General features: G+C 37.2%; 1 protein-coding gene across 3 annotated transcripts in view; it reads left to right on the forward strand.

The window, feature by feature from the left end:
* Nucleotides 1–13,184, forward strand: part of RALGPS2 (Ral GEF with PH domain and SH3 binding motif 2) — a 162,982-nt gene that overhangs the window by 143,173 nt on the left and 6,625 nt on the right. For all 3 annotated transcript variants that reach the window (XM_021063729.1, XM_021063727.1, XM_021063728.1), the window contains 2 exons: nt 8,066–8,171; nt 10,734–10,825. In XM_021063729.1, the coding sequence (XP_020919388.1) occupies nt 8,066–8,171; nt 10,734–10,825 (198 nt within the window). The remainder of the gene's footprint in view (nt 1–8,065; nt 8,172–10,733; nt 10,826–13,184) is intronic.

Genomic DNA, 13,184 nt, shown 5'->3' on the forward strand with positions numbered 1-13,184 from the left:
CTGGACCTCTAGCCTGGGAACATCCATATGCCAGGCATGCGGCCCTTAAAAAAAAAAAGAAAGAAAGAAGTAAAATGAGTAAAGTAAGATGTTTTTTGTTTTTTCCTAACATCAATTAGAAAGAAGCCAAATTAGAGAATTGATCGAAATAACTGAATTTGGCATCTAATACATATGTTAAATATCTTTTATGTTTGGCATTGGTACTTATAGATGGAGAATTAACAGTAAGCTAGCTTGAGTTTTTAATTATAAGAAATGATAAATAATATATATATATGTTTAGGAATTAGAGTGTAGTGGGTTGTGAGGGAACCAAATTGAGTGCCAAGGAATAGACTGTATTCCTTCTCTGTTCTGGTTTAACCCTTTAAGATTAAAGAAAGAATTGTAAGGACAAAATAGAAAGTATAGAGACAGGTCCTTGTTTATATTTGTATCAAATTTTAAGCTAGAAAAGATATGACATAGAACTAAAAAACAATGAAGGAAAAAATTTTTCAATCAAAGTTCAGATACAAATTGGATGAAAATATTGACTATATACAAGCAGTAGATAAGAGATTAAAATGTATTATATAAAAATAGCACCACCCATGTAATGTTCTTGCCAAAAACTAAACTTTAATCCAATCATGGGGAAACAATCAAATCCCCCTTGTAGGACAGTCTGCAAGACGGCTGGCTTGGGTTCTTAAGACCACAATTCGGTAGAGTAAGGGGAATAGGAGGACTGTTCCTAGAGAAAGAGAAACTAAAGAGTATTTACAACTAAATGCAGTGTATGTGCCTTGTTTGAATCTTGGAGGTAATTTTTTTTAAACTAAAAATTGTAATTAGGACAAAGAAATTATAATATGGACTTCATATAATTGTGTCTATAAATTTTTGTTTATGATACGTTATGGCTATATAGGAATTATTTTTAGGAGATAAGTGTTGAAATGTTTAGGGTTCAGTGTTATAATGTCTGAAATTCATTTTTAAATGTTCAAAGAGATCAAGCCAAGGCAAAACATAGATATGTAGGTAGTCATTATAGCATCACTAATGGAAATGTCCATTTATGTAAATAAATGCAGGAAGAGGAGACCTGGAAGCCTACACCCTTGTATTTTATTACTCTCTAAAGTATGAAATTCTTTGCCTGTGAGGTGCAGAGCAGGCTTGGGGAGAGAGGAACAGTTTTGTTATGTCTGTGGTTATGTCTATATTTTTAAATGTTTTAAAACGAAAACAGTCATTGAAGTTCCCGTCGTGCCTCAGTGGTTAACGAATCCGACTAGGAACCATGAGGTTGTGGGTTCGATCCCTGGCCTCCCCGGTGGGTTAAGGATCCGGCGTTGCCGTGAGCTATGGTGTAGGTCACAGACACAGCTCAGATCTTGTGTTGCTGTGGCTGTGGCATAGGCTGGCAGCTGTAACTCTGATTTGACCCCTAGCTTGGGAACCTCCGTATGCCACAGGCGCGGCACTAGAAAAAGACAAAGAAATAAAAATAAATGAAAAATAAAGTAAAATGAAAACATTCACTGTAAAGGTATTTTTAATGGAAGTGTATTCATTGTAAAAAATGTTTTTGCAGTTATGTTTAAACCTATCTAAACAAAGTAATGAGTGAATAAATACTATTTGATTAGTTAAATTTTAAAAGTCAAGACGGCATCTGAAGAACTCTCTAATATATATAAAGACCTTCCACTACTCAGTAAGAATAAAACAGTAGAAAAATGAAATAGGGAGATAAATAGAAGGTGAAATATAAATGGCTAATAAACATGAAAAGATGATGAACCTCGCTAGTTATCAAAAATGCAGATTAAAGAAGATGCCCTTTTTCTGCCATTAGGCAGAAATTTTAAAGATTGATAATGTAGCATCGGCCATATTAGAGAAACACAGACAAAAACGAATTGGTGTTGTTCTTGGGCTGGACAGCCCTAGTCAGTATTTAACTAAATAATAACCAGCGATTCTTTATCTGAACATTTGTCCTGTGGAAATCCTTGAACAAGCCAGTGCACAAAGACAGCTATAGAAGAATTATTCCTGTGATGTTTATAATGTCAGAAATCTGCAAACACTCAAAAAAGTTATTCTTAAGGAAATACTTTGTGATAGGTAAAAACCATAAGTCAGAGTGTGAGTATTTCCCCATTTGTCTGTAAAAACCAAAAGCAACAAAAAGAGCCTATAGTGTAATGCACGGAGAAAGGTCCAGAGGGTTGCCTTCCAAAGGATGATGCGTTCTGGGAGCGGGGATGGGATTGAGCTGGCGGCCAAAGGCATTTGCACTCTATGTGGAGGGCTTATATCACTTTGTTTTTGTTTTGTTTTGATTGAAAAAAAAGAGCAATTGATGCAGAGGGTTTTAGAGTTAGGAAAAGAATATTAGGAAATCATACTCTCCGCTTTGATGTAAATTACAGGCTGTCAAATCTGCAGTTCCGTGGTATTGCCAATTTCATTCTTTTTTTAATTGAGGTTTGGTTGATTTATAATGGAATGCTACTTTCTACTGTACAGCAAAGTGATTCACTTATACATACATACATTGTTTTTTTAAATATTCTTTTCTGTTATGGTTTATCATAGGACATTGAATATAGTTCTCTGTGCTGTACGGTAGGACTCTGATGTTTGTCCCCTCCATATATAATAATGACAGCTTATATTTGCTAACCCCAACTTCCCACTCCATCTCTCCCCTAACTCCTCCGCCTCAACAGCTATGTCTGTCCTTCTTCTCCGTGAGTCTGTTTCTGTTTCGTAGATAGATTCATTTGTGTCATATTATAGATTCCACATATATATGATAGGATCATTTGTCTTTCTCTTTCTGACATACTGAGTATGATAATTTCTGGGTCCATCCATGTTACTGCAAATGGCATTATTTTGTTCTTTTTATGGCTGAATAGTGTTCCATTGTATATATGTAACACATCTTATTTATCCACTCACCTGTCAGTGGACATTTGGGTTGTTTTCATGTCTTGGTTATTGTAAATAGTGCCGCTATGAGCATAGGGGTACATGTATCTTTTTGAATTACCGTTTTGTCTGGATATAAGCCCAGGAGTGGGATTGCTGGATCATATGGTAGTTCTATCCTTAGTTTTCTGAGGAACCTCCATACTGTTTGCCATAGTGGTCGTATCAGCTTACATTCCCAACAGCAGTTACCAGGGTTCCCTTTTTTCCCCATCCTCACCAGCATTTTTCATTTGTAGACTTTAACGATGGCCTTCTCCCTGGCGTGAGGTAATAATACCTCATTGTAGTTTTGGTTTGCATTTCTGTAATAATTAGCCATGTTAAGCATTTTTTCATGTGTCTGTTGACCATTTTTATTTCTTCTTTGGAGAAATGTCTCTTAGGTTTTCTGCCCATTTTTCTTTTTCTTTTTTTTTTCTTTTTTTTTAATATCTTTTTGTCTTTTTGCCCTTTTTAGGGCCACACCCACAGCATATGGACGTTCCCAGGCTAGGGATCCAATCAGAGATGTAGCCTCTGGCCTACACCAGAGCCACAGCAACTCGGGATCCAAGCCACATCTCCAACCTACACCACAGTTCACAGCAACATCAGATCCTTAACCCACTGAGCAAGGCCAGGGATCAACCTGCAACCTCCTGGTTCCTAGTTGGATTCGTTAACCGCTGAGCAATGATGGGAACTCCTGCCCATTTTTCAATTGGGTTGTTTGTTCTTTGTTGCTGTTGAGTTGTATGAGCTATTTGTATATTTTGGAAATTAAGACTTTGTCCTTTACATTATTTGCAAATATTTTCTTCCATTCTGTAGGTTGTCTTTTTGTTTTGTTTATGGTATTTTTTGTCATAAAAGGCTTGTAGGTTAGATTAGATCCCACTTGTTTATTTTTTGTTTTTATTTCTATTGCCTTGGGAGACTGATGTAAGAACACATTAGTACAATTTATGTCAGGGAATATTTTGCCTGTGATCTCTTCTAGGAGTTTTATGGTATCGTGTCTTATGTTTAAGTCTTTAAGCCATTTTGAATTTATGTTTGAATATGAACGAAGATGTGTTCCAACATCACTGATTTACATGTGGCTGTCCAGCTTTCCCAACACCACTTGCTAAAGAGAGACTGTCTTTTCTCTATTGTGTATTCTTGCCTCCTTTGTCAAAGATTAATTGACCATAGGCATGTGGATTTATTTCTGGGCTCTCTTATTTTGGTCCATTGATCCGTATGTCTGGTTTTGTGCCAATAGCACACTGTTTTAATCACTGTAGCTACATTGTTGTCTGAAGTCAGGGATGGTTATGCCTCCTGATTGGTTCTTTTTCTTCAAGATTGCTTTTGCCAGTTTCGTCTTCATGGTATTAAAACTTCCTAATTCCTTTAGCCTTCATTTTTGTAGGACTCATGTTGTTACAGTGTGGTGTTCATTCTTTTTCCCATTTCTTTACACACAGAAGAAATGTAGTATACATGTCCTATTTTTTTTTTTTTTTTTTTTTTTTTTTGTCTTCTGTCTTTTTAGGGCCACACCCACAGCATATGGAGGTTCCCAGGCTAGGGGTCTAATGGGAGCTGTAGCTGCCTGCCACAGCCATAGCCACAGCCACGCCAGATCTAAGCCAAGTCTGCAACCTACACCACAGCTCACAGCAACGCCAGATCGTTAACCCACTGAGCGAGGCCAGGGATCCAACCCGCAACCTCATGGTTCCTAGTCGGATTCATTTCTACTGTGCCATGATGGGAACTCCTACGTGTACATTTTAAAGAATAATAAATAAAATGAACACCTATATAACTCCACCAAGCATAAGAAAACACAGCCTTACCAGAACCATCCACGTCTTCCCAAATAGTGTCCTCTTCCTTCCTTATCAGCCATACCCACAGCCTGTCACTGTCCTGGATTTATGTTCATCTGGCCTTGTTTTGTTTAGAATTTCACCGTGTGTGTTTCCTTAATACATTGTTTTATGTCTGAACTGTATCTGATTAGATTCACATGTATAGTTTTAATCACTCCCTTTTTTGCTTAATATATTGTTGTGGGGATTCATCACTGTGGATGCATATAATTGTCCTTTGTTCCTTTTCACAGTTGATCAGTCTCCCATTTTACGAATCTTCCATAATTTACTGATGGATAGTTGGATGCTTTCCAGATTTTTGCTGGGTCTCCCAAGGCCACTCTGAATACTTCTGTGCATATATGTTCTCTAGGTTCTATACCTAGGAGGGCAAATTGCCAAACTGATCTACACACTCACCAGTAGCATAATGAGGTTTCTCATCAATCCACATCCTCACTATACTTGTTATTGTCAGGCTTTTTCACTTTGGCTGATCTAGTAAGTATGAAATGGTACCTTATGATTTTAACGGGTGTACCCCTGATACTTCATGAGTTTGAATTTTTTTCATGTTTATTCATGTTTTTTCTGCAAAATGCCTGGGTAGGGAGTTTCTGTTGTGGCTCAGCAGGTTAAAAAAAATCCACCCAGTCTCCACGAGGATGCAGGTTCAATCCCTAGCCCCACTTCGAGGGTTAAAGATCCAGCGTTGCCGCAGGTTGCAGCATAGGTTGCAAATGTGGCTCTAATCACACATTGCCATGGCTATAGCGTAGACCAGCAGCTGCAGCTCCAATTCGACCCCTAGACCGGGAACTTCCATATGCCACAGATGCAGCCCTAAAAAGAAAAAGAGAAGAAAAAACCTAGATAAATGTTTTGCATATTGGATGGCGTGTTTCCTTGGTAAAAGTAGAATATTCCTGATATTCTAGATACTCATCTGTTAGCAATTATGTGTTACAAATACCTTCTTACAATTTGTTCAATTTGTGGAGTTCCCGTCATGGTGCAGTGGTTAACGAATCCAACTAGGAACCATGAGGTTGCAGGTTCTATCCCTGGCCTTGCTCAATGGGTTAAGGATCCGGCGTTACCGTGAGCTGTGGTGTAGGTTGCAGATGAGGCTCAGATTCTGTGTTGCTGTGGCTCTGGTGTAGGCCATCAGCTACAGCTCCGATTCGACCCCTAGCCTGGGAACCTCCGTGTGCTGTGGAAGTGGCCCTAGAAAAGGCAAAAAGCAATCTGTTCAATTTGCTTTTTTTCCCCTTTTGTGATGGTTTTAGTAAATAGTTCTTAATTTTAAAGTAATAAAATTTATCTTTTCCTTTATGCTTAATACATTCTGAGTCCTGTTTTTAAAATCCTTCTCTAGGAATTCCTGTTGTGGCTCAGTGGTTAACAAATCCAACTAGGAACCAGGAGGTTGCAGGTTCAATCCCTGGCCTTGCTCAGTGGGTTAAGGATCTGATGTTACCATGAATGTGGTGTAGGTTGGAGACGTGGCTTGGATCCCGAGTTGCTGTGGCTCTGGTGTAGGCCAGAGGCTACAGTTCTGATTGGACCCCTAGCCTGGGAACCTCTATGTGCCTGGGGATCGGCCCTAGAAAAGGCAAAAAGACAAAAAAAATAAAATAAAAGTAAAATATTTATAGTCCACAGTGTTTTTATTAATGAATGCTGATGAATTATTGTAAGAGTATTTTTCAAAAGTTGCAACAAAATTATATAAACCTAAAGAAACATGTTTAAAGAAATGGCTAAAAACTCAGTAATTTAAATCATATTTAAATTTTTCATTACGAACTTACATTTAAATAAATTATTTCTGTAAATTAGTAACTGTGCATTGGATTTTATAGTTTACTTAGAATTATACCCCAAAACTTGATTAAAAATGTAAAGTTAATTAACATTTTAAAAAAATAAATAAAAGTAAAATAAAATAATATCCTTCTCTAACCTGAGATCATCAAGATATTCTCCTATATTTTCTACTAAGAGATTTAAAATTTTGTAGTTTGCTTTAAAATCATCGGTCTACCTGGATTCAGAAGGGTGTATGTATGTGAGATGTGGTATGAAGTAGTCATTCATTAATTTTTCTGCATGGGCGAGTAATTTTCCTGGCACCATTTATTGAACAATTCATTCATCCTTCACCAATCAGTAGAGCCCCTCTTGTCATTTGAATTTGCGACTGTATGCACAGATTACTTTCGAGACGCACATTGCCCGGTCAGTCTGTCCTTGTCCCAATAGATCTAGGTCTCAGTTACTTGGTAGATTAATAAGTCTTGGTGTATAGCAGGGCAAGTCCTGCCTAATTCTTCTTCAGGGGTGTCTTGGCTATTTCTGGTCCTTTGCTCTTACATGTGAATTTTATTTATTTATTTACTTTTTATTTATTTATTTATTTTACATGTGAATTTTAGAATCAACTTCTCAAGTTATACATACAACCCTACTGGAATTTTTATCACAGTGACAGTGAATTTTAGATCAGTTTAGGGGAAATTGACATCTTTACAACCTTTTTCTTGTCTCATGGTATTTTTCTGTGGTTTAGGTCATCTCGAATGTTTTTTAGTTATTACACTTTCCTGTATGTCTTTTGTTACATATATTCCTCAATAGCTTTCTTGTAAGTGGCTTATGTATTTCCAGTGCATAGAGTTACACTTGACTTTCGTATTTATCTTTTCCAAGAATCCTTGGTAATTTTTCTTATTAATTTGGTAGATTTTCTGTGTAGAAAGTATCATCTGTGAGTAATGGCAGTTTCATTACTTCCTCGCCCTTGTACCTTTTATTTTTGTTTCTTATTGTGCTAAGTCTTCCGATTCAGTGTTGGATGGAAGTAGCAGTGGTAGGCGTCGTTGTTTTGGTTTTTTTTTCTTTTTCTTTTTCTTTTTCTTTTTCTTTTTCTTTTTCTTTTTCTTTTTCTTTTTCTTTTTCTTTTTATGGCCATACCTGCAGCATATGGAAGTTCCTAAGCTAGTGATGGAATTGGAGCTGCAGCTGCAGGCCTAGGCCACAGCCGTGGCAACACTGGATCCAAGCCACATCTGCGACCTATGCTGAGGCCCTGAGCAGACCTGACCAGCATGAAATCTCATCTCTCACTCGGAGAAACTAAAAATATTCTCCCTAACATGTAATTTTTTACTTAGAATAAGCCATAAAGTTTGTGTTTCCATTAATTATCTTTTTCTCTCTAGTTCAAATCAACATCAAATAAGAACGTGTCTGTAGTAGGATGGATGGTGATGATGGCTGATGACCCAGAACATCCAGATCTCTTCTTGCTGACTGACTCTGAGAAAGGTGAATCCTTAAAATAATTCAAGTGTGAGGTCCCGCACATACACAACTCTCCATAAGCTAAAATTTAGCTTAACTGGAAAACTCGACCAGGGGGCGTTGTTTGTGTAGTTTTATCTCTTGAGAAATATTTCTATCACATATTGTGTAGTAATGATTGCAATATTTTTAGCTATCAATATCTACTAAGTACTTATTTAATAAGCTTACTAAATAAGTTTATTTTCTTTGCTACCTGGGCATAAACTTGAAATTAAAATTATTAGCCCTGGAGAGCTAATAATCAGGAAGGGAAGGAGGGAATTTGAGACTCCGTAGACCACTGTTACTTTAAAATCTCACATTTACCGTATATGCAGTACCGCTGCATTTATACTCTGAAATAAGTTGTTCTGAAGTTCTGAATGTGGCAGATGTTCTCCTTTAAATGATTTTTCTTTCATTACTTTTATTTAGATTAATTGGTTATTTTACTCAAACCACTTTCCAAATAAGTATAATTTTAATTATAATACATTGTTTAGAATATATAGAGACATTTATGAATAAAGTTATTGGCTCTTGAGCATAGGAGTTTTTCAAGTGGGTGAGAGAAGCTGGCGGGCAGGCTGGGTGGAATCACATCCTGCCTGCTCACCCTGCTTGTACCTGTAGTGGAGGCCTCAGTGGTAATCAGAACAGACCCTCACATGACTGCAGCTCTCCCTGCATATCCGCCCAGAATCTTGCGTCTCAGCAGCTCACCACTGAAATGCTATTTGTTTACGTTTTATTGACTGTAAAATTATAATTTGACCTCCATTTGAATGTGTTTTGTATAAGTAGACATTCTGCTTTTAGGATATGGTGACATTTTAAGTAAAAACTTAAACTATGCAGAAAAAAATTAATGCAGAGAAAATAATAGCAAAATGTTATGTTTTCAGATGAAATAGACTGATTTACAGAGTGAGGACTTCCTACTCAATATTCTGAATTCAAAGCCCCAGCCCCTACCCTGCCAATCCCAGAGGCATTCATTATTTATAAAAGTACATTGTAAAAGGAGATCATTTTCATGGAGTTTTACTTAACAAGTTATTTTGTTTTTCTTCAATTCCTTAGTGTGCTTGATAGAAGGATTTCAGAACAACCAAGGTTTTTTATGAAGTCCATGCTAACAGTCTTTTTCAGGGAGGAGAGAGCGGAAAATGGTAGCTGGGGCCACCTTGTCAGCTACCCCTGCTGTTTAGATTAATCTAAAGTTTGCATCTGTGTTCAGCAAGCAAAACAGTGTTATTTGAATAAACATGTGGTGAAGAAAACTGTTGCTTCTTAAAGTGAAAAAGTCTTTGATTGTGAAAATCTCAAAGAAAAGCTGCCTAAATACAGATAGGCTCTTGAGCCATTGAAATGCAGTTGTAAAGGAAAGAGTAGAATTAAGTAAGAATTGGGAAATTTTAGAACTCATTTCAGTGAAAAAAAGAGAATCAAGCTTAACTTAGGGCAGCCTATACCAAATGAGTCCTTTCTTTTTTTCTCAGTTTATTACCTTAATACATATAAACAAAATATCCCTATTATGTGTCAGTTTTGAACTAGAGTTAACGTAAGATCTAAACACAACACAAATGAATTTCTCATTTTCTAAAAGACAAAAAGTCGCCTCCTCAGATTTTCACATAAGCCCTCCCTAGACCAGGAAATTTCTGTAATGATTTTGACAAACGTAACTAAAAGCTAAAAGCGTGGGTTATATTGATGTCAGCTGATTAATCCTGAATCACATTAAATAGCTAATGGTTAAGTGTTAAACATGTTAAAGCATTTTGACCTATAAAAACTTAGTAAGGAGTTTCTGTTGTGGCTCAGCAGGGTAAGAACTCAGCTAGTGTCCGTGAGAACATGAGTTCGATCCCCGGCCTCACTCAGTGGGTTAAGGATCCAGCGTTCCCGCAAGCTGTGGCATAGGACACAAATGCAGCTTGGGTCTCCCATTTCTGTGGATGTGGCATAGGCTGGCAGCTGAAGCTCCAATTCAACCCCTAGCCTGAGAATTTACATATGCCACAGGTGTGGCCCTAAAAAGCAAAATAAAATAAGTTAAAAAATAAAAACCTAGTACTAACATCAACTGACATTTAAATCATCTAAGTAGTGCTGAGAACTGATATTCTGCCCTCTCATCCACACATACAAACCTAGAGAAGCCAAACAGTAATTTAGATATACTTTACTCTGAAGAGCATTTAAGGAGACGAAATACTTCATGGAGTACCCTGGTGGCCTAGCGGCTTAAGGATCTGGCATTGTCACTACTGAGGCTCTGGTCACTGCCATGGTGTGGGTTCAGTCCCTACCTGGGAAGTTTTGCATGCTGAGGGCATGGCCAGAAGAAAAGAAAAGAAAAGCACTTTATCTTCCAATTCATGAACAGCAAACAGTAACTTTCTGAATAAATGATGGCATGTGAATATAGCATAGAAAACTCTATCTGCATTGGAAAATCCAGTGTTAGAGATAGAATTCTGAAACAGAACTCTTTGTTAATGTTTATTGTTTTCTCCTTGTTTTTGATAATTTTAGGAAATTCATACAAATTTCAAGCTGGCAACAGGATGAATGCAATGCTGTGGTTTAAGCATTTGACTGCAGCCTGCCAAAGTAACAAACAACAGGTGAGCATTTATTAATCCTCAGAATATAGTTGGGAATATATTTAAAAGAGTTCCAAAGAAGAATAAGTAGGCTGATTTTCTGAATGAAGTGGAAAAATGATACTGTTTGTATTCTTTGTCTTATTGACTCTGGTCAACATGTTAGTGAGGAGACGGGTAGTAAACAAGTGAACAAATAACAAAATTTCACGTAGTGAAAACTATATGGAGAAAAGAAAATAGAATTATGTGATGGAGTGATGGAAGTAGAGACAGTTTAAATGGAGTGAAGAGCAAAGACCTCCTTAAGGAGATGACAGTGGCGTGAAATACAGGAAGGAACAGCCATGTGAAAATAGAGGAAACAGGATCCTGGTGGAGGGAACAAAACATGCAGAAACGCTGCAGGTGGAATGAGGTTAAAGAGTTCAGAACTGGGAAATGTAGCCCACGTTGGTAGAATGTAGCTTTAGAGAGGTAAAAATTAGATGGTATCTTAACAAAAATTATTCTGATTCATCCTTATTTATTCTAGTAACAAGTTCATGTGAGTTCCTGTGGTTGCAGTGAAACCCAAAACCATTTGTATTTTCTGTTTGTTTTTATATCACTGAAACAAAGATGGTCTGACTCAAAGGCCTTCAGCTGCAAAGGGGGATGAATTCATAGTGGTGTTTTCCCTAAACCCTGTTGTAGATTAAGGTTGAACCATGAATTGGCAGGGCAGTTATAAAATATAACTGCAGTTAAGTTTCTAGACTTTTTTTAGGCCATTTCTTTTAGTTGAATATATTTGAAAATTTTATTGCCTTAACATACAGAAGTATACAGTAAGTGTTATCAGTGGTTTTTTGGTTTTTGTTTTTTTTAGGGTTTTTTTTTTTTTGTCTTTTTCTATTTTCTAGGGCCGCATCCGCAGCATATGGAGGTTCCCAGGTCTAATCGAAGCTACAGCTGCTGGCCCACAGCTCACGGCAGCACCGGATCCTTAACCCACTGAACGAGGCCAGGGATCGAACCCGCAACCTCATGGTTCCTAGTCAGATTCGTTAACCACTGAGCCCCGATGGGGACTCCTGACAGTGTTAATTTTGAATAATATAATACAACTATGTAAGTTTATAAAATTGATAAACATATTTTTTACCCTGCGATATTAGAACCTAAGTTATTACCTCTTTTTTGATAAAGGAAGAAACTAAGGCTCAGAGATGCTAATGACCTACACAAGGTCAAACAAGTAAAAAAATGGTCGACCTGAGACACAGACTCTGTCTTCATCCTGTAGATCCATTCTTCCTAATATTGTTGGAATGGGCTTTCTTCTCTTATAATTTTTATTTCAAATATATAGAAAGACTTATAGCAATATTTGATACCATTTTTAGCAACATCCCTTAAAGATGTGAAATACCGTATAGCAAAAATTACTTTCTTGCCCTTGCCAAGTTAGTGTCTGGGACAGAATGAAAGAAAAAGACCCTTCTTTTGCCTAGACCAAGCTTTTCTGAACTCAACTCCAAACTGTACATTTTCTTTAAGTGTAGCTTAAAGTATTTTTTTAATTTCAAATTTCAAGATTAGGGAGTTGCCGTCGTGGCTCAGCGGAAACGAATCTGACTAGCATCCATGAGGATGCAGGTTCAATCCCGGCCTCTCATGGTGGGTTAAGGATCCGGCATTGCCGTGAGCTATGGTGTAGGTCACAGACTGGGTTCAGATCTGGTGTGGCTGTGGCTGTGGCTGTGGTGTGATTCAACCCCTAGCCTGGGAACCTCCCGTATGCTGCAGGTGTGGGCCATAAAAAGACAAAAAATCTAGATGAATCTTGAAAGTTTTTTTTTGTCTTTTCATGGCCGCACCTGCACATTATTCACACAAGCATAGAGGTTCAATTTCTTTCACTATATTAAGGGACCTTACTACTGAACAAGTCAACCAGATGTGTATACATGTTTTTTTTTTTTAATTCATTTCTATCCTTGAAAGAATCAGAGAAGTAACAAATTTATAAACAGAAGCTGTGAAATTTGAAAATTTTTAGTAGAAGACCCTAACTCAAAATACAATACATTAGGAGTTCCTGCTATGTCACAGTGGGTGAGTGATCCAGTGTTGTCTCTGGCAGCACAATTTCAACCAAGGCCTGGCACAGTGGGTTAAAGGATCTAGCACTGCTGTGGCTTGGATTCAGTCCCTGGCCAGAAACTTCTATATGCCAAGGTTACTGCCAAAAAAAAAAAATACAACACCTTAAACCACATTCAAGCAACTTAGAAAGAAATGAAAATTTTTAAATATGGGTTTCTAAAAACCAGACCTGAGAATTTATGCTTTAATTTAAACAATCTTGCATTTGTGCTGTATTAAATTTGTAATT

The sequence above is a fragment of the Sus scrofa genome, chromosome 9 (genome assembly GCF_000003025.6).
Source record: "Sus scrofa isolate TJ Tabasco breed Duroc chromosome 9, Sscrofa11.1, whole genome shotgun sequence".
NCBI classification, from domain to species: Eukaryota; Metazoa; Chordata; class Mammalia; order Artiodactyla; family Suidae; genus Sus; species Sus scrofa.